Source organism: Sphaerodactylus townsendi, linkage group LG13 (assembly GCF_021028975.2).
Source record: "Sphaerodactylus townsendi isolate TG3544 linkage group LG13, MPM_Stown_v2.3, whole genome shotgun sequence".
Lineage (NCBI taxonomy): Eukaryota > Metazoa > Chordata > Lepidosauria > Squamata > Sphaerodactylidae > Sphaerodactylus > Sphaerodactylus townsendi.
The window spans coordinates 11417406-11437381 of record NC_059437.1 but is presented as its reverse complement, the minus strand read 5'-3'; the positions used below and the strand labels follow the sequence as shown (position 1 = coordinate 11437381).

The 19976-nt window shown below is 45.1% G+C and overlaps 1 protein-coding gene across 1 annotated transcript in view; it reads right to left on the bottom strand.

Moving 5' to 3' along the window:
- The window catches only part of LOC125442954 (connector enhancer of kinase suppressor of ras 2-like), a 358128-nt gene that overhangs the window by 150857 nt on the left and 187295 nt on the right, over positions 1-19976 (bottom strand). The window contains exons 12-13 of the mRNA XM_048514758.1: positions 3082-3168; positions 2133-2386 (exon numbers count right to left, since the gene is read on the bottom strand). Coding sequence (XP_048370715.1) covers positions 2133-2386; positions 3082-3168 — 341 coding nt within the window. The remainder of the gene's footprint in view (positions 1-2132; positions 2387-3081; positions 3169-19976) is intronic.

The following is a 19976-nucleotide window of genomic DNA, read 5'->3' as shown; positions in this document are numbered from 1 at the left end:
CAACATACATGTAAATTTCCTGTGTTCATGAAGTTGATGTGTTAAACTCAGTGTATGTGAGGTTCCATTATCTTTGTATCCTATTGCATCACTGTCTTTATAGGTGATAAAAATGCATAATCTGATACGGCACTACTGTGTTCACAAATTGTTAGTACATTTTGTAGCCGGTTATAGTTTTCCTTTGCATTAGGTTGGCATTTGTTTCCTATAACTGATCTTTTTTGGCGCTGTTGCTAAGCCAGCAAGAACCAGCCTCACAGTCGGTGTATCAAGGACAGAATCCTTGCGATGGTAGGAGATGCACACCACTGGTTTGAAGAGGCTGGAAGCTGGTGTATCATTTCCACACTTCTCATGCAATCTTTCCTTGGCTACCGTAGCCTTAAACCTTTCACAAAGGGATGCATAAAACAAAACAAGTCATTGTTACTAGTTTTAAAGGGGGAATTATATAAGGACAGCTACCCATTTCGAGGAGGAAATCTATTTGCATTACCAAAATATATTGACACCTTTTCTATTAAAAAAAATGCTGTTTGAGATGTGGCATGCTATAATGCAACTCAAAACATAGAATAAGTTTTAGGGCTTGTTTCCCCCCCTCCAGCTCTGTAGGCTGCTTCATTATTACAAGGCCCACTGAAAGTCATCGACTTTTCTCCCAAGTAGATCGGGGCTGTATAAATGCAACACCAAGGCTTCAAAGATTTGTGACACCTCTGGAGCAGCAAAATCAAACTTGTAAATTGCAATGATGAAGTTCGAACCTGTCTTCTGCTTCCTCGAACGCTCTTTCAATAACACGATTGCATCAGCGTCTTGACAGGTTGACTGAGAGAGTGTGTTCTCTATTGGCACTACATTTGTATAAATCTATTTTCTCCTCTGAGTCTTTTTCTGACGCTGAAAGATTGTCACAGAGCAGCCAAAAGGATCAAGGAAAATGCCCACCACCATTAGAGATTGTCAGGGCTCTACCGTAAATATCCCTATGATTTTATACTGGAATAGTACTGAATCAGAGAGAAAAAAACACCAAGGCCCTTTCTGCACGGGCCTCTATGTGCCCTCACACCGGCAAGAATTCTGCCGGCGTGGGGGTGGAGGCGCGGCCCCAGCAGAGGCCGGCGCAGGAGAGACAGCTCCGCACGGAGCCGCCTCTTCCCCGGCCCTCTCTCACTTACCTCGTCGCTGTCGTTGCCCTGCTGGCCTCCTAAGCCCCGCCCACGCTGCCCTCCGACCTCCAGGGGTTGGAGGACAGCGAGGGAGGGTCTTAGGAGGACAGCAGGGCGATGACGGCGACGAGGTAAGTGGGAGAGGGACGGGGAAACAGCGTGTTCCCGGCGGTGCTGTTCGCACCGCGCCGCCGGGAACACGCTGTTTACTCAAAAACTACCCTTTAAACGGGTGTTTTTGAGGGTGGCCTGACGCCGCCCTGAGGGAGGGGAAGGGGAGCCAGGTCGTTGCTGCTGAAACGCCTGTGCGAACAGCGGCCTGGGGACGGCGTTTTTACCATCCCCAGGCCGCCGTTTTTGGCCCGTGCGGAAAGGGCCCAAGAGATAAATAAGGGGTAGGGGGTGGGGGTGGGGCGTCGCACTTTACCAGGTTTTGGAAAACAAGGAGATTCTGTAATCTGAGAGAGGAGTGCATTTGGAAGAGGGGGAAAGTGTACGTAACTAAGAATCCAACTCAAAGGGAATGTATACTCAGTGTGAAGGAGACCTTTAGTGCATAAATGTCCACAGTCTGAACACATCCAACAACAACACCGTGAGTCAACATGGGTTGCATTCAGTTGAATTTCAAACTTGTACAGGCTCGCAATAAACTGCAAGATGCAACTTCTTAGCAAGAATGGAGGCCTGTGGCCTGGTAAAGGTTATCTAAATTAGTTGTGGTCAATGTTTCCCTAGACTTTTTTTAGAGGCCTTCAGCATCAGATGCAGTGTACGACACCCAGTGACTGTAAAAACAAAGCATTCGCCTTTAAGTGACACTCCATCATTATCTGCTGGAACAGACTAACACAGACACTCCCGTGACATCTAACCTTGGTATTCTGGTTTTGCTGATCTCAGTCGCTGAGGCTCAGAACAAAACAAAGCATCGAGTGAACCTAAAGGACTTACGTGATAAAGAGGCACAGTGTTGCTCTCAGCTAAGGAGAAATTCAAGACCTCTTGCTGCCCAGGTTCAAGCCGTACGCTCACAGATGAGGTCAACATGGAGGGGCTAATGGGGTAATTGGGGCTCCCGCTGTTCTTGCCCTTTTTCCGCGACCTGCGACCAGTGTCCCTCTTGTTGTCTTTCTGAGTCAAAGGCTCCTCCTGGATCACCAAGATCTTGTCGTCGCTCAGATACCGCAGGAGTGAATTCTCAGAATCTGGAAGGGAAAGAAGGAAGGCGACTGAGATAACCAAATCTTCACTTCAGTGTTAAGCTTAAGCAGACTTGTGAGAACCATCACAGGGGAACACTGAAGCAGGTCCTTCTGAATACTGCCAGATGACATTTTCAAGAGATCCCTGTGAGCCACAGTGGTTTGTTTCAAGTGGGAAGTATCTCTAGTCCTGAATATTTTGCAAAGCACTCAAAACAGCTACACCCAACCAGCTCTTCACAGCCTATAGATGCAAACAGCCTGTGCTTCAACACCCCCACAGGCTTTTAAGTGGTCCTTTGACATATCTGGTCTCTATACAGCATTTAAAATGCATATTACTTTGCTTTTCGTTTGAGGGGACTACTAACCTGTCAAGGTCAGTACTACCTACTTCAACTAGCAAAAGCTCTCCATGACCTCGGGCAGAGGACTTTCATATCAGCCACTACCTCATCCTTTTGACTGGAGATTGTAACTGGGATCATCTACACGCTAAGCCCAATTTCTACCACCAAGCCATGCCTAGATTTACAACATGTCTTGGGGGTATGCATGTTTGATAGACCTCTACAGTGCCATCAGATCTGGAGTTTCCTGCTCAGGATAAGCATTGAGAATTTTTTTTGGGGGGGGGATAGGGGGAGGAAAAGAGTTTGAATAAACTCTCACTTTTGTGTGTTCGCAAAAGCGCTCACCTCGGCTGCCCCTCTTGTACATATTTGGCTCTTTTGATTCTCCTATCCAGCTGTATTCTGTTGGCATAGAAACTGGTCTCAGATCACCTGGAAAAAGTGCAAAAAGGAAACCAATTAAAATTTTGGAACTCATTAAAAGAAGGGTTAGTTTATGCTCAAAAGCCACAGCGCGTGTGAAGTTGGTAGGAAAAACAGCAATCTGGTGCAGCTAACAATTGGAGCGTGCAGTTTCCAGAATGTGCTGGAATTATGGAAACCTAAAAACAGGAAGGAGCCAACAGTTCATGTGTCTGCCCCCCCTTCAGCTGACAAAACCTGCTGCTAGCGTGCACAGGTTCATAATGAGCCAAAACGGCTCTCATAAGAATGAAAACGTGTCACCTGTGACCTACCCTTTCAAGGGCTAAAAAAAACCCTGCTCCATTTGGAGAGCCAACTTCCCAGACTCAAGTCTGTTCCATGCAAGGTTTCTCAATTAAAAAAAACTTTATTCCAGTGCCTTTGCCATGGTTTGATTTGGGGGGGGGGGGGGAAGACAGAGACTCTGCCTCTCCACACATAACTGCACAGGATTATGGTCACCTCTAGGTTGGATGATTCGATAAGCTGAATCGTAAAAAAATCCCTTATAAAATGCTCTATTTGGCTTTTTTCGTGTTTTCCAGCCCCAAATACAACATACAGTAAAAGTCCCAAACTTAAAAAAAATAAAAAAATAACCCAAAAAGGGTTTATCTGGTAAGAGTGTCCAAACTCAAACGGAGCTGAATATTTTCTGGAAAACCTGAAAAGGAAATTGGATTTTCGGCTTTACGAATAATTTTAAAGCCGAAAACCCGAAAAACAAACTTTACCAAATATTGTTGGTTTGCCTAAGCCTACTCACCACATCTGAAATAGAATATTATAGAACTTTAAAAAGTTGCAGAACAGAGGTAGCAAATTGATCAGGGGACTAGGACAGCTGCCCATTGAAGACTGGTTAAGGCTTGGGCTGTTTAGCCTAGAAAAAAGGTGAACAGTAGAAAGATAATTTTAGGTTTATAAAAATTATGAATGGCATGGAGAAAGTGGACAGGAAGAAGCTTTTCTCCTTCTCTGTTAATATTAGAAACCAGGGTCATTCACTGAAGCTGGAGAATAGGAGATTCAGGATAAGCAAAAGAAGTATTTGTTCACACAGAGCAGAATTAATTTGTGGAACTCACTGCCACAGAATGTGGCCATGGCCACCAACTTACAGTTCTGTTGATGAAGTCCATAATTGCATTTGCCTTTTTGGATAAGCAGCAAACTATGGTTCTGAATTTTGCTGGAATACTGGGAAAAATCCTCCCCCCAATTTGTGCTCCTGCTGCAGAATCTCTTCAGAATGGACAGCATTGATAGTAGTCAATGCCCAACAAAGTAGATTAAAGATAGGTTCAGGAATGGTCAAAAACAAGGATTTGGGTAATTAAATTGTGCAATGCACTCCACAGTGCATGTAGTAGCAGCCATTATCACAGGTGACATTAAAAAGGGGATGGGGCACATTTATGTTCCTCAATGGAAGGGCACTGCTGACATTTGAGGGCATGTATAATGCTGGGAAATGAACAAGTGAATGAGTGGATATGAGGACAGATCTTGGTTTGTTGCAGGGCTCGGCGGGAGACTGTCTTTGGGCAAGAAAAGGTTTGTCTCCCACTGACTGTGAGAAGAGCATCATGGGGTCGCTGGTTGTTAATGATATCTTCAGCCAGTTTGAGCTGAGAGCTACATTTTAATGCTCTAAGCTTGTTGTAACCCGCCCTGAGCCCTTTGGGGATTGGGCAGGGTAGAAATCCAAAAATAAAAATAAAATAAATGAATATTAGCTATGATAACTAAACAGAACCTCCCCAAGCCAAGGCAGTAAACGCAGAGGTGGGATCCAGCAGGTTCTCACAGGTTCCCGAGAGTAGGTTACTAATTATTTGTGTGTGCCGAGAGGGGGTTACTAATTGGTGATTTTGCCACGTGATTTTTGCCTTAGTGACGCCCCTCCTCTCAGCAGTAGTGCGCAGAACTTGAAGCAGTCTAGCAGGGGGTGCATCGGCAAGCGTGGCAGCCTGCGCCTGCGTGCATTCGTTTCCCGCCCAAGGACCGGCGCAGCAGCTGTGTCCTTGCCACAGCCCCACCCAGGAATGCCCCGCCCCCGGAATGCTCGGCCATGCCCCGTCGTGCCACACCCGACCCCATTGGCGCTACGCCAGAGTTTGAATCCCACCACCATGGGAACCTGTTACTAAAATTTTTGGATCCCACCACTGAGTAAACGTCTGCCTAACTGTTCTAGAAGGCAACATTAGGAGGAGTTTGCATTTGTGCTGCTTGTTGGTCCTCCAGGGAAAATAGTGGGCCACTGTGTGAAAGGGGATGATCAGCTGGTTGGATTGCTGGGCTTACCAAGCAAGACTCTTCTTAAATTCTTATACTTTTTGGCATAAACTTGGTGTTCTAAAAATTAGGTATGGACGACACTTATGGGTTCAATCGTTTTCCAGCTCCTATTTCTTTTGGGTGACCATCTTTGGTTTAAACAAATAAAACAATTCCAATCTCACATATTCAAGGGTAGATTTAAACATCTTGAGATGTTTAATGGAGGTGTGAATGGGAATTCACAGTACTGCTGTTTAAAACCTGTACTCTCCATCTTTTGTGTGCCTTTTAGAAGACAGAGACATTCGGCACGGCATTTTCACCTACAAACTGAACAACTAGCTTGCAGACATCTCAAGGGGGAAGACATCTAAGAGCCTTTGAAACCAGGACTTAGACATTATGTTTTATTCATAAAACCTTTCAGATTTGCTCTGCGGCTGTACGCTGAATGCATACTTCTACACCTCCATTTTCTACCAAGGAAACCAGGAGTAGCTGTAGGAAGAGAACCATTTTGACAGAAGGAGATCTGCAAAACTGCCTACGTGGGACCATCTTTCTGACCCTGTCAGTCTGCATCATCATCAACGCACACATAAAAACTACCCGTTAGATCGTGAGTCAACTCCCATCTGAAATATATAGCCAATAATAATAGTAATAAAAAACCCTTTGCAAATGGCAGTCTGGCTCCGATTTTGAGGCCGGTTTATTCTCTGAAACGTTAGATCCTGGCTAAGCTTCCAGCTCCCAAAATAAACCCAGAACTGGAAAAGGCGGGCTGCAATCAAAAGGTTCTTTCCCCTTTTCTTTCCAGACCAGTAGCTCATTTCCGCAGTTTAACTGTTTTGGAAAAAGAAAAGCTCTCTCTCTCTCTCTGTGTGTGTGTGTGTGTGTGTGTGTGTGTGTAGGCACACGCATCCCAAACAATTTAGATTTCAATGTGCAGCTCTGCAGATGGATAAATGGAGCTTGCTGTTTACTGATTTGTGACACATCTTCGCTGACTCTTCTGCCTGTTAAATGAGATGCTGTTAATTCAGAATGTCATCACATGCTTTGAAGAGGCCAGGTTTTCTCTCCCCACCCCATCCGACTCTGATTACAATCTTGCTGCAAATGATGAGAGCAATTAGGTTTTATTTATCTTGCTGTGTTATTACGATGAACTTTGCAATAATCAGTTAAATGTTGAAGTGGGGGAGTAACCTAAATCCTTAGACATTCTAACATGCCTTTCAAAATATTTATCTCGATATCTAATAGTCATGTGAATGGTTGAGGCAGAAAAAGGGGGCTACCCACAGACAAAGGAGGGGGCTGTACATTCTTAGGGGACTCCCCAGGTGTGCAGAAAAATGTAGCGTTGTAAATTAACCCCAAAGATTCTGCCTCCCAGCCTAATGAGGGTCTAAGAACGAGCCGAGGGGCATTGGGATGTTGGGGCAGCTCAGCATGGTCGGGGGCGGGGAACAGATGCAGATGGGGAAATTAGTCCGCTTAAGCACTTAAGTTTATAAAATCCTGAAAGGGTCTAGATGATATCTGGAATTTCCCAAAAAATTATCTTCTCCACCCCTGTGATTTCTCATGGGCCCCTGAGCATGTAGAATTTATCATACAATGTGCCTTGTCAGTGGCGTAGGGGAAGCAAATGGTGGCTGGGGCAAAATGGGGCCTGAGCACCGCCCCAGAGCAACTGGCTGAAAAAGCAGCCTGGCTGGGCTCAACAGGCTGCTCCAGGCTTCTGCCGGACCGGGGGGTGGGTGGGGGAAGGGGGGAAGGGTGAGGGATGTGGGGCAGAGGTGGGATCCAGCAGGTTCTCACAGGTTCCCAAGAGTAGGTTACTGATTATTTGTGTGTGCCGAGAGGGGGTTACTAATTGGTAATTTGCCATGAGATTTTGCCTTAGTTACACCCCTCCTCTCAGCAGTAGCGCGCAGAACTTGAAGCAGTCTAGCAGGAGGGGCGCCTGCGTGCATTCGTTTCCCGCCCAAGGACTGGCACAGCGGCTGCATCCTTGCCACAGTCCCGCCCAGGAATGCCCCACCCCTGGAATGCCCAGCCACACCCCCGTCGTGCCCCGCCCAGCCCCATTGGCGCTACGCCACAGTTTGAATCCCACCACCATGGGAACCTGTTACTAAAATTTTTGGATCCCACCACTGATGTGGGGGCAATTCTCCACCCCCACATGACACCAATGGCGTGTGCCAGGGGTGGGGCATCCCCGCCCCGTGGCAGCTACGCAACTGTGCCTTGTACTCAGTTGTGACACCCAAGCATGGGCACATCATGACAGCTATAAAAAGTGCACATACATATTTCACAATCTTATTTGAACCTGCAACTGCCAGCACTTGCTGTGGTCAGGTGGGACTCACTACTAGTTAGAAGGCCTCTCTGTGGTGGCCCCTCGATTTTGAAAAAAAAACCCCTCCCCTCCACAGGCAGCTATCTGGTACAAGCCTGCTATTGTGGAGGCTCCAGGCCTACTCTGTCTTTCGCTCCACCTGAATTTTAACAGCGATTCCAGATTTAGCTTTTTTTTTTGGTACAGGAACTTAATTCTTTTGATGGATTTCATTCTGCTGTTTGATTTTTTTTTTTTGGTTTAGTGACATTTCACTGGTATGTTGCGATTTCCATATTTGTAAGCTGCTGCCCCAAGGCTTTACTTTTCTAAAATGGAAAGCCGAGATGTAAGTGCCAACAAAATTTAAAGAGGAATTAAATACACCGTTCTCTTTTTTAAAAAAATACGCTATCCTCTCCTACCTATTGTTACTAGTTACAAAGAAAAGCCATAAATGAGTTCACATCAACTAATGTAATAAATGTTAAGTATATGCAAAACCTTCCCAATTATCACTACAGATATTTTCGCCTCACTGAACAGGAATATGGCATGTCCAGAACACTTATTCACAATGGAAGATATGCCATTTTCAAAAAAGAAGGTTAGGCTGACTTGTTATTTCACATGTTACTTCACATCTCGGTATAATTGTGCATCATTCTCCCATTCCAAAGAACAGACCTGACCTCATTATGCAGCATTTCAAATTTACAAGGACCAGATCTTGTACTTTGTATTGTTCTTACACTCTTAATAGAGGCACACACGTTCATATATGTACACTCTTCCCCTCATTATAATTACACAAACTGCTTTGGAGATGAGGAAGGGAAGCAATTTAGCTCTGCATGCTTTCATATTTAAGAACAGAGGTGTAGCTTAATTGTGCATCTCTAGTGCAGAAGGGAGAGGTAACCTGGTACATTAGAAAAAGCACATATGCATATATAAGCAACGGGGGTGGAGCGAGAAGGAACTGAACCGGGGGCATGTGCATGCCCTGTGCCCCCGCCATGCCTCCACCTATCTCTGCCCTGCCCCAGAACACCCCGCCATGGAGCCACCCAGGACATCGTGCCTCCTGTCCCATTGGCGCTACGCCACTGATAAGCAAACTTCTTCCTCCTGTTAGAAAGATTAATTCAGTGAATGGAGACGGGGTTTTACAGCCCATGATTTGCCCATTGAAAAATATAAACATGGTTCATTCACAACTTTTCTATTTGAAACAACAGACCAAGCTACTATGCTCCTTCCCCTTCTTTGAAATGTGATTAATTACATATCATCTGTTGCAAGAAATGCTTTCCTGATGGTTTATGTGGACATTTATCTGCAACTATGAATTTGTGAAACTTGATCATGACAAGCTACAGATATTTATGGCCCTTCTAATACACGCATAACTTATATCTGTGTATCTACCCAAATGTGCAGAAGTTTGCATACAAAGAACCTAAAATAGTCTGTGCACATTCAGAACTTAATATAAACTAAATGAACCAAGCATAACTACTAGAACACTGAATGAAAAGAATTTTGACAGCATCGTGCCTTAGCCCTGTTCACAAGTAACAGGAAATGCACACACAACTCATAAACAGTGTAAACTTGAGGTTTCTTGATATGTGGGTTGAATAATTTTCCATTTATTGAATAATTTCCCAGAATTAGAAATGGTCTCTAAAAAATAAAGAGAATGACGAAAAAATAAAGAAAATGAAGAAAAGTGTTGCTGTGGAGAATGGACTCCTCGGCATTGTATTCTGCAGGGGAGAGTAAGTGGTCAGTTAGATGGGCTGTAAGGTTAGTGACCCCTCCGTCCTTTTGTGTCACCTCTTGTCTGTCCTTAGATACTCTCAGGTCTAATATCCTGCTTCTTCTTGGAAGTTGGTTGCACACTCTTCCTAGCTAGCAAGATAGCAGCATGCTAACTTTCCCTCTTTCCTATCTTAAACGTAGTTCCTAATAAACATTTACCTTTTCCCCTTTCAGCTGCTCCTTTGTGCAGCACAATCCGATGTGAACAGCCTCCCATTCTATTCACTCTCCCCTTCAAAACTTTTTGTCACTGTTCAACCTTTATCTCTGGAGATAAATAATGCGCTAAAAATGGAACGCTCTCATCAATGAAGGGCATTATCTCCGGAACATGGTTTCCATGAAAAGCAGTATTGCATCAATTATTTTATTCTCCCTTTCCTCTTCATTCCCTTGGATAGTTTCTTCCATTGTCTTATTTCTGTCCCAAGAGTCTGCCGGTTGTTTACAGCTGTCTCTCTCGCTCCCTCTCATCTGCTCTGAGCAACCTGTCTGCGTGGCACCTGCATGGGGGTGCCGTATATTAAAATGACAGTAGAGATTTGTCAGCTGGCAGAACAGAAAGCATCACTCAACACCTTCTCACTTGTGGGCCCGGAGGAGCTGGTGCTCCCCACATCTGACAGCTGACGCTTTCAGGATGATTGCCTTGCATGGTTCCAAAGCTCCCTTTGTCCACATTTCTCCTTGGAGTTTGGACTTCTGATTCATCTGATCTCGGTGCTTCAACAGTACGATTCCATTTTTGAAAAAACCATAAATCTGTCCGATGCTCCGCATGCCGCAGTACTTTAGTATGCTCCATTGCCTTCTTTCCTTGGTCCTATTGATATGGACATATCTCTCGGCCTCCAGAACAGGGGGAGGGGGGAGGAGCGAGGATGAGACGGTTGGATTCGAGTTGCCATCTGTTCTTTTTATTAACCGTTTATTAATCTACCGTCTCGCATGATGTAGGCATTTTATAGGTAATGTTTTAATGTTATATTTAGATGCTTGATTGTGTTTTAAACTGGTTTTAATTGTTTCAGCTGTTGTGACCTGCCCTTAGCCCTTTGGGATAGGGCGGGATAAAAATACGAAAAACTAACAAATAAATATTTGTTTTGTATGATTCTTTCTCATGGGCAAGAGTGCATGCAAATATCAGTAGAGCGCTGCAGAAGAGGAACCTTGGTACAATCCAGGATGGGGACTGTCTCTAGAGATGGGAATTGCCCTGGATCCCAGGCTACCTCCACTCGAGGAGAAGGGGGACTGGACAGTCCCAACTACCTGGGCCCTGGCAGTCCCAACTAGGAACCTTGGTACAATCCAGGATGGGGACTGTCTCTAGAGATGGGAATTGCCCTGGATCCCAGGCTACCTCCACTCGAGGAGAAGGGGGACTGGACAGTCCCAACTACCTGGGCCCTGGCAGTCCCAACTAGGAACCTTGGTACAATCCAGGATGGGGACTGTCTCTAGAGATGGGAATTGCCCTGGATCCCAGGCTACCTCCACTCGAGGAGAAGGGGGACTGGACAGTCCCAACTACCTGGGCCCTGGCAGTCCCAACTAGGAACCTTGGTACAATCCAGGATGGGGACTGTCTCTAGAGATGGGAATTACCCTGGATTCCAGGCTACCTCCACTCGAGGAGAAGGGGGACTGGACAGTCCCAACTACCTGGGCCCTGGCAGTGCCATTGTCTCCACCATTCAGGCCGTTCAAGGTCCTGCCATGCCAAGGCATTGGCCCTTTTAGGCCCAGCTGCCAGAAGAAATGACCAATTTCTATTTGGTGCACTAGTGAAACATACCCAGAGGTGGGATCCAGCAAGTTCTCACCAGTTCCCGAGAGTGGGTTACTAATTATTTGTGTGTGCCGAGAGGGGGTTACTAATTGGGTCCACTTTTCCATTAGAAATTCCATTAGCTCCAAAAATCATAAAGTCCTGTTGTTTCCTATGTGGCTGGTCAGCAAAGGTAGAAAACGGGATAGTTCTCCCTGTTAGGCTGTTTTAAAAACATGTTTTAGAAATATGGTAAAGTTCCTTGTTTAAGGAAAGTATCCTTCTTTTGATTTCTAGAAACAAAATTAAGTATTTGAAAGTATTAAGTATTTGACAGGCAGTCAATTAGAGGAGAAGTAGTTGTTTCTCATGGCAGTAGACGATAGGACTTGCTATAATTATGGACAGAAAGATACCAGCTGGAAATTAGGAACTTTTTTTTACAGTAAGAGTTTTTTACAGTAACAGAGAAATTATTAATGCCCCGCCCCCAGAATGCCCGGCCACGCCCCCGTCATGCCCCGCCCAGCCCCATTGGCGCTACGCCACTGTTTGAATCCCACCACCATGGGAACCTGTTACTAAAATTTTTGGATCCCACCACTGAACATACCTTCCCCCTCCCATGAAATTGTTTCTTCTTAGAGTTGTCAGTTGTGGAATGTGAAATTCCTAGAGATTTGGGGGCACTCCCTAGGAAGAGCAGAGTTTGTGGTGGGAAGGTAGTTTAGTGGGGATGCAATGCTGCTAACCCTATTATCCATGTTAGGGAAACTCATTGCAGGAGACTGGAAATCATTTATAATTCTGGGAGAACTCCAGGCCTCACCTGCAGGTGGGAAGTCCTCTTTCTTTTTGTGGGAGGAACAAAACTGTAGTCCAAGGAGAGCCTCAGGAGAGGTAAACAGAGGGAGACAGACAGCAAAGGTCTGTCAGGGGAGAGACTGGGACAGCTTAACTTTGCAATGCATGCATGTTTCTATAGAACTGAGATTTTCTCATTTTCTTTTTCTTTCTTTATCACTGTGTAAATGTGTAATGCTAATGTAGAAGAATGGGGGGAAAGATAAACATGCACAGTAGCAATGGAAACTGGTTTTTACTGGGTACTTATTTTACTGACCTCTGAAGGATGAGTCAACTTTGACCAGCTACCTGAAACTTATTTCCCTCAGAGCTGAACTCAGGTTGTGAGAAGAGTTTTGACTGCAATTCTGCAGCTTGCCACTCTGTGTCACAGGGCTTCTATTTCCCCCGTGATTCAAAACTGTGGCAAAAAATATGACCATTTTTAAAATATGAGACTTAACCTCCATGATCAAACACCCAAGTGTCATTTTGTTTCCAAAAGGCTCCACTATTTATAGGGGTGTGCCGCACAGTGGTGGGATCCAAAAATTTTAGTAACAGGTTCCCATGGTGGTGGGATTCAAATGTGGTGTAGCGCCAATGGGGCTGGGCAGGCCATGACAGGGGCGTGGCCGGGCATTCCGGGGGCAGGGCATTCCTGGGTGGGGCTGTGGCAAGGACGCAGCCACTGCGCCGGTCCTTGGGCGGGAAACGAATGCATGCAGGCGCAGGCTGCCACACACGCCGGTGCACCTCCTGCTAGACTGCTTCAAGTTCTGCGCGCTACTGCTGAGAGGAGGGGCGTAACTAAGGCAAAAATCACGTGGCAAAATCACCAATTAGTAACCCCCTCTCGGCACACACAAATAATTAGTAACCTACTCTTGGGAACCTGTGAGAACTGCTGGATCCCACCTCTGGGTGTGCCCCATTTTTCACTGGTATTTCAGCTCTGCACCGGCTGCCTCCCAGCTCCACCCAGACCTGGTAGGTAAGAGCATTGGCAGCGGGACTCAAACAGCCTGAATCACGCAGGATTTTTCAGCATGATTTGGGATCTGCTTTTCAGATCCCTTCAAACTGCTGCCTTCTCGGTCTTTTGGCTAAGATCAAGTGCGGTATTAAGTGGAGTGCTGCCTTTTTCAGTGGAAAACAACTTCAAGAAATGCTAATAAGGTTTTTTGGGGGGAGGGGGGGCTTCTGCTCGGCTTTATCCAAATGCAGACCCCAGAACCTGACCAAGACGGCTAGCAAACTAACATCATAAAACACAAGCATTAGAAGCCATAAATTAAAACCCAAGGTTATAAAAATTCCAGCTGGAGAATTTAAAAAGCTAATTAGAGAGCATCTAAAAATCAATTTAACAGTCTTCAGAGTTAAAGTGTGCTATAAAAATTATTTTTTTAAAAAAAAATTAACCCCTAATTAACAGCCTGGGTAAAACCAAAACATTTCGGCCTGGCATCTAAAAGAACATAACACAGGCCTGAGGCAAGCCTTAAAGGGAAGGCATTCCACAGGCAAGGTGCCACCACTGAAAAGGCCATGTCTCTGGTTGCCACCCTCCTCACCTCTGAAAGTGGGGGCACAGAGAGTAGATCTTAACAACATGGGAGGAGGTGATTCTTCAAGGATTCTGGCCCTAAACCATTTAGGGCCGTGGTGGTGAACCTTTGGCACTCCAGATGTTATGGACTACAATTCCCATCAGCCCCTGCCAGCACGACCAATTGGCCATGCTGGCAGGGGCTGATGGGAATTGTAGTCCATAACATCTGGAGTGCCAAAGGTTCGACACCACTGATTTAGGGCTTTAGAGATGCATATCCTGGCAGCCACCGATAAGTTCTCAACTAGCTTCAGAACAATGTGCCTCAGGAATCATAACATCTTAACTGTAGGATGCTAGGATGTGGTATCCTATTATATGAGAAATGAGATTCTCCCCCTGCCTCTAAAACAGAGGGGCAGGACCAAAACACACCCCAGTCCAACCTCTGAGGACAGATATCTTTAGCACAGCAGCTTGGAAGGGCAGAGATTCTGAGGTCACCCTTGCAGCACCGTGAAGGAGCACCTCCTGCTATGCACACACAATCAAACACACAATTAGGCTAGTGGGGATCAATTTTAGTGGCATCAATTCCCAAATCCAACTCCACCATTCATTGACTCTTGCTACTCAGACTGTTGTCCCTGTTCCTACTAGATCTTGTGTGGGTGGGGTCTATATAGAACAGCAAAGTATACAATTATGTTGTGCTTCCTCTGACACTGCCATCACACTACAGCTGTTCAAATTCAGTGTTGTGCAACATCCATTGCAATTCCTGTGTCACATTTATAATGATTTTGAAGGCACTTGGAAAAAATAAAGGTTTTCCAACCACAGGCTGAGTCACTGTCTCAGGCGACAAAAATGAATCATGTTTAACTCAATTTTTGGTTGTATATAATCCATGGGAAACTAACTCCTGAACATTCCCCAGATTCCTACACGTCTGATAGCTGTTCATTTAAAAAGCAGACCTCAGGGAGACTGCCCTGGACTAAACACTGGTTTTAACTTATGCCGCACTCTGCAATTTGAGGAGACTGATAACATGTGACGGTGCCAATTCCTTTGTAGAGCCTACACACAATCACCAGGATGAATCCTGAAAAAGGTTGCGACAGCTTCTACATCTTTCCCCGGTTTAAGCCATCCTACCATAGCAGCCAGCCTTGTTGTGAGATAATAGAATTTAACACTGGGGACTCTGTTATAGTAGTTTTAATACAGCATCTCAGCTGATGCTCTTGGATGCTTACCTTATATAGATTTTTGCAGCTTTCCATACAGGGAGCCTTTTCTGTCTTAATGAGTCTTCTGAGGAACCTTCAATAAGTTGCAAGGAATTCTAGAGACCATTTTAAGGCACACACATTCCGTACCTGCACAGGGCAGGTCTATCCTGATAGACCCCCCAACACTCCCTGGGATGCACACCGTAAAGGAGGGTTTTAGGGGGACACCTGCTGGACTTTAGCAGCCCCCCTATTCAGGGGCCCAAGATCTCCTGAGGATCTACAGGGCTGTCCAAAATTGTGATATAACCATGGGGACAGGGCGCGGGTTCCAATTGTTTCTAAGCACCTTTTATCCATAGCTGAGTCCATTCAATTCCCTGGTTGTCCTCAGACATGAAATGAACAAGAAGAAGAGTTTGGATTTATACCCCCCCCCTTTCTCTCCTACAGGAGACTCAAAGGGGCTCACAATCTCCTTTCCCATCCCCCCACAACAAAAACCCTGCGAGGTGGGTGGGGCTGAGAGAGCTCAGAAGAACTGTGAGTAGTCCAAGGTCACCCAGCTGGTGTGTGTTGGAGTGCACAGGCTAATCTAAGTTCCCCAGATACGCCTCCACAGTTCAAGTGGCAGAGCGGGGAATCAAACCTGGTTCTCCAAAACAGAAACTGATGGAACGTACATTAGCTCGGCTTGGAACCTATGTTATGGAGGTGGCGGCAGCAAAGAAATCTTCCTTTACTAGCACCATGGCACGTAATGTTATGCTAAGTAGTGAAGAGACAGTATGTAATGGGTCTGACTCTAGTATATATAGACTCTCACTGGGAATTTGTGGATCCTTTTGTCATGCATGACTGCATCAGGGATAAAATGGATTGTATGTGATCCAACTTGCAGTCCACTGTAATGACAGAAATGGTGAAGAACGCTCTTGATACCTGCCATGTTCACATAAATTCGTTTTAGTTTGTGCAGCCTGAAAAAAGAGTTGGTTTCAACACCCCACTTTCCCCTCTACCTTAGGGAGTCACAAAGCAGCGTACACTCACAGTCCCTTCCTCTCCCCACAGCAGGCACCTTGTGAGGCAGGTGGGGCTGAGAGAGTTCTGAGAGAACTGGGACTGGTCCAAGATCATCCAACAGGCTTCATGTGGAGAAGCAGGGAATCGAACCAGATGTGTTCTTAACCATTATACCACACTGGCTCTCTGAGGATCTTGAAACAACTGGAAAGGCAATTTCCACTAGTTGTGTGCTTGACTTTTGCCCATGCAGGCTGATTAATATCTTATTAATCTCATCCTTATTTGGCTGCTTACTTCTGAACCTGTAAATGAAATTCAGCCCCACATCAGTGTGACCTTCCTGCCCCACACCCTCCCACTCTCCAAACTTCCCTTGCTGCCTATAATTCTCAAGTATAGTATAAAGGTTCTTTGCAGCTCGCTTCATTGTTCCAACCTCAACTAAATTGCTTGTCAGTGTATGACTGTGGTGCTTAGCAAAAGTTTACACACACACACACACACACACACACACACACACACACACACACACACACACACACACACACACACACACACACCCTCTAGAGAAGGGGTGGCCAACCTATGGCGTTCCAGAGCCAATTGGCCATGTTGGTAGGGGCTGATGGGAATTGGAGTCCATGAACATCTGGAGCGCCATTGGTTGGCCACCCCTACTCTAGAGGATACAGAAAAAAAGTAGTTTCAAATGCAGGAATCCCCCATTTCTGTAATGTGCAAAGCAACCTGAAGAATTGATGTGCTGCTTTTCACAGCCCAAAAGGAAGTTTCAGAAGACACTGTAAACACTGGAGGAACCTTACGCTGGAATAATGTAGCTGGTGACTTAACTATAAGTCGTTGTTTGCTCAGAATTTGTGAAAGCAAGCCAAATCCATTTTATTGGCTGGCATTTCAAAAAGCCAATCCAACTTTTCTCTGATCCTACTATTAAGGCAAAATGCCAATGAGATTTTTTTGCTTGGAAAGAAAGCTGGAAATGGAGATTGTAGTTGCATTAAGCCCTACTTAAGTTCCTCTCCAGTATTAATGGAGTAACAGTCAGCAAAGTGCTGCTTTTATACACTGTGAAAAGGGAATAGGCACATAACACTCAGGTAAAACAGTTTCAGATTGGTTACCATGCAAAGCTGTACACCATATTGGTCCCCGTAAAATCTAAAAGCAAGAATGAAATCAGCGCCGTATCTTTTATTTGAACCAGCCAAATGTATTTGAAAAAGCCAAATTGAGACAAAAGATTGTGCAATCTTTCAAGCTCCCCGGAAAACTGCAGCCTTCGACTTGATACAGAAGTTCTGGAACGCATGAAAGCTTGAACAATATTGTGTTATTTGGTTGGTCCAAACAAAACGTCTAGCACAGATTTCATGCCTGGTTTTGATTTTTCTTCTCATCAATAATGCAATGTGTTCATATGCTTCAACTGTGCCTATAATAACTAGGGCAGCTCCTATTTCCTGGTGTCTGCTCTTGGTGAAACTCTGTACCTATTTTTTCCCTTGCTTATCTTTTGGAACGCTGTTGAATTTTAATGTTGTTAACATGCACACAGGTGCTCCACAGCTCTTCAAGGTTTAACCACTTCTCCAGATATCTGGGCATTTAAATTCTGAGTGGGGAATGGATCCATTTTACTTCAGTTCACTTGCACTTACACACAGAGCTAGCATGCATGTATGTTGCTTCCCTCCCTTCGTCTTCAGCTTCTGCCCGTGTATATATTTGATATTTATTTTATGCACACGTATTACTTATTGTACTACTGTTCTGCCATTTGCCAGAAGCATTCAGGATGAATGTTGAAAGTAATTTAAAACATCAAAGCCACATGAATAGTATTAAAGCGGTATTATTAAGCATCAACTGAACCTGACAGTGACTATAAAGAAAGGATCTAACAATTTAAACTAAACAGAATGAAGGAGGAGGAGCTTGGATTTATATCCCCCCTTTCTCTCCTGTAGGAGACTCAAAGGGGCTTACAATCTCCTTTCCCTTCTCCCCTCACAACAAACACGCTGTGAGATAGGTGGGGCTGAGAGAGCTCAGAAGGACTGTGACCAGCCCAAGGTCACCCAGCTGGCGTGTGTGGGAGTGCACAGGCTAATTTGAATTCCCCAGATAAGCCTCCACAGCTCAAGTGGCAGAGCTGGGAATCAAACCTGATTCCTCCAGATTAGAATGCACCTGCTCTTAACCACTACGCCACTGCTGCTCCTGAAAACTGCTGCTGAAAACAGCAAGTTTGGACTGGTTGGGACAGGTAAAGAAATAGTATGCCCTGACTTGGATAGCGCAGATTAGCCTGATCTCATCAGATCAGAAGTTAAACAGGGTCAGCCCTGGCTAGCACTTGGATGGGAGCCCACCAAGGAATACCAGGGTCGTTACATCGAGAAAGGTAATGGCAAATCACCTCTGTTAGCCTCTTGCCTTGAAAACCCCATAAGGAGTAGCCATAAGTCATAGGTACTCTCAAATAATTAAATCCCATACTCCTAACAGCTCAGCACCTGACAGAGAGAAAATTTTCTCTCTTTCTCAGAATACTAGAACCAGGGGGCATTCCTTGAAAATGCTGGGGGGAAGAATTAGGACTAATAAAAGGAAACATTTCTTCATGCAATGTGTGATTGGTGTTTGGAATATGCTGCCACAGGAGGGGGTGATGGCCACTCACCTGGATAGCTTTAAAAAGGGCTTGGACAGATTTATGGAGGAGAAGTCGATCTATGGCTACCAATCTTGATCCTCCTTGATGTCAGATTGCAAATGCCTTAGCAGACCAGGTGCTCAGGAGCAGCAGCAGCAGAAGGCCATTGCTTTCACCTCCTGCATGTGAGCTCCCAAAGGCACCTGGTGGGCCACTGCGAGTAGCAGAATGCTGGACTAGATGGACTCTGGTCTGATCCAGCTGGCGTGTTCTTATGTTCCTGTTTTCAGTATCAGGGCTTTAAGCCTGAGATACATTTATTTTTAACTGACTCCATGTTTTTTTTTAAATCCTGTGTGTGGTTTACAGAAATAATAAAATATCAGTCAAACATACAAGAAAACAAGTCATTACTAAAACACAACAAACTAAGGCCCCTTAAGGAACCGCTGGGAACTGGAGGTGGGAGATAAACCATCTGAAAATCCAAGCCCATCCTTCTAAGTCCCCAGAGATTTGAGCAGGCGGGTTTCTCCTTTCTTTCTCTTCACTGACGCTTACTTGTCTCGCCAATCCAGTGATTGTGATTTTTGGCATTTGATAGTTCTAATCTTGTGCAGACCACAGTGACTTTAGAGCTCTTGTATTTGCTCTCACTGACGATATCAAGAAGTCTTGCTTATTTGACTATGAATTCGCTGTTGAGTGCCAAAGCTAGAAGCATCTGGTTGTCATAGAAGACTGAGGAACCTCTGAGAAAAGTTTCCTGGGTGAAGACTGTAAGTATGTAGTGATGGTATCTGAACTGAGCAGTGAGAGAAGCATGAATGTTAGAAGGGGAAATGACTGAAGGAGAGGATAGTGTTTAGTTGCTGCATTCTTATTTTATTACATTTTTGTTTTGGGGCATAAAATGACCTGTATGCCCGAATCCGACTCATAGCCGATTCGGATATGCCCGAAAATTCAGGTAAATCCAAAAAATTCAGGTTCGTGCAAATTCAGGGGGTGCAATTTTAAAGCTAGTGACACCAGAATTTCAGGGTATCATCCAGAGACTGTCCTGATGATTCTTCCCAAGTTTGGTGAAGGTTGGTTCAGGGGGTCTAAAGTTATTGACCACCAAAGGGGGTGCCCCATCCCCCATTGTTTCCAATGGGAGCTAACAGGAGATGGGAGTTACACTT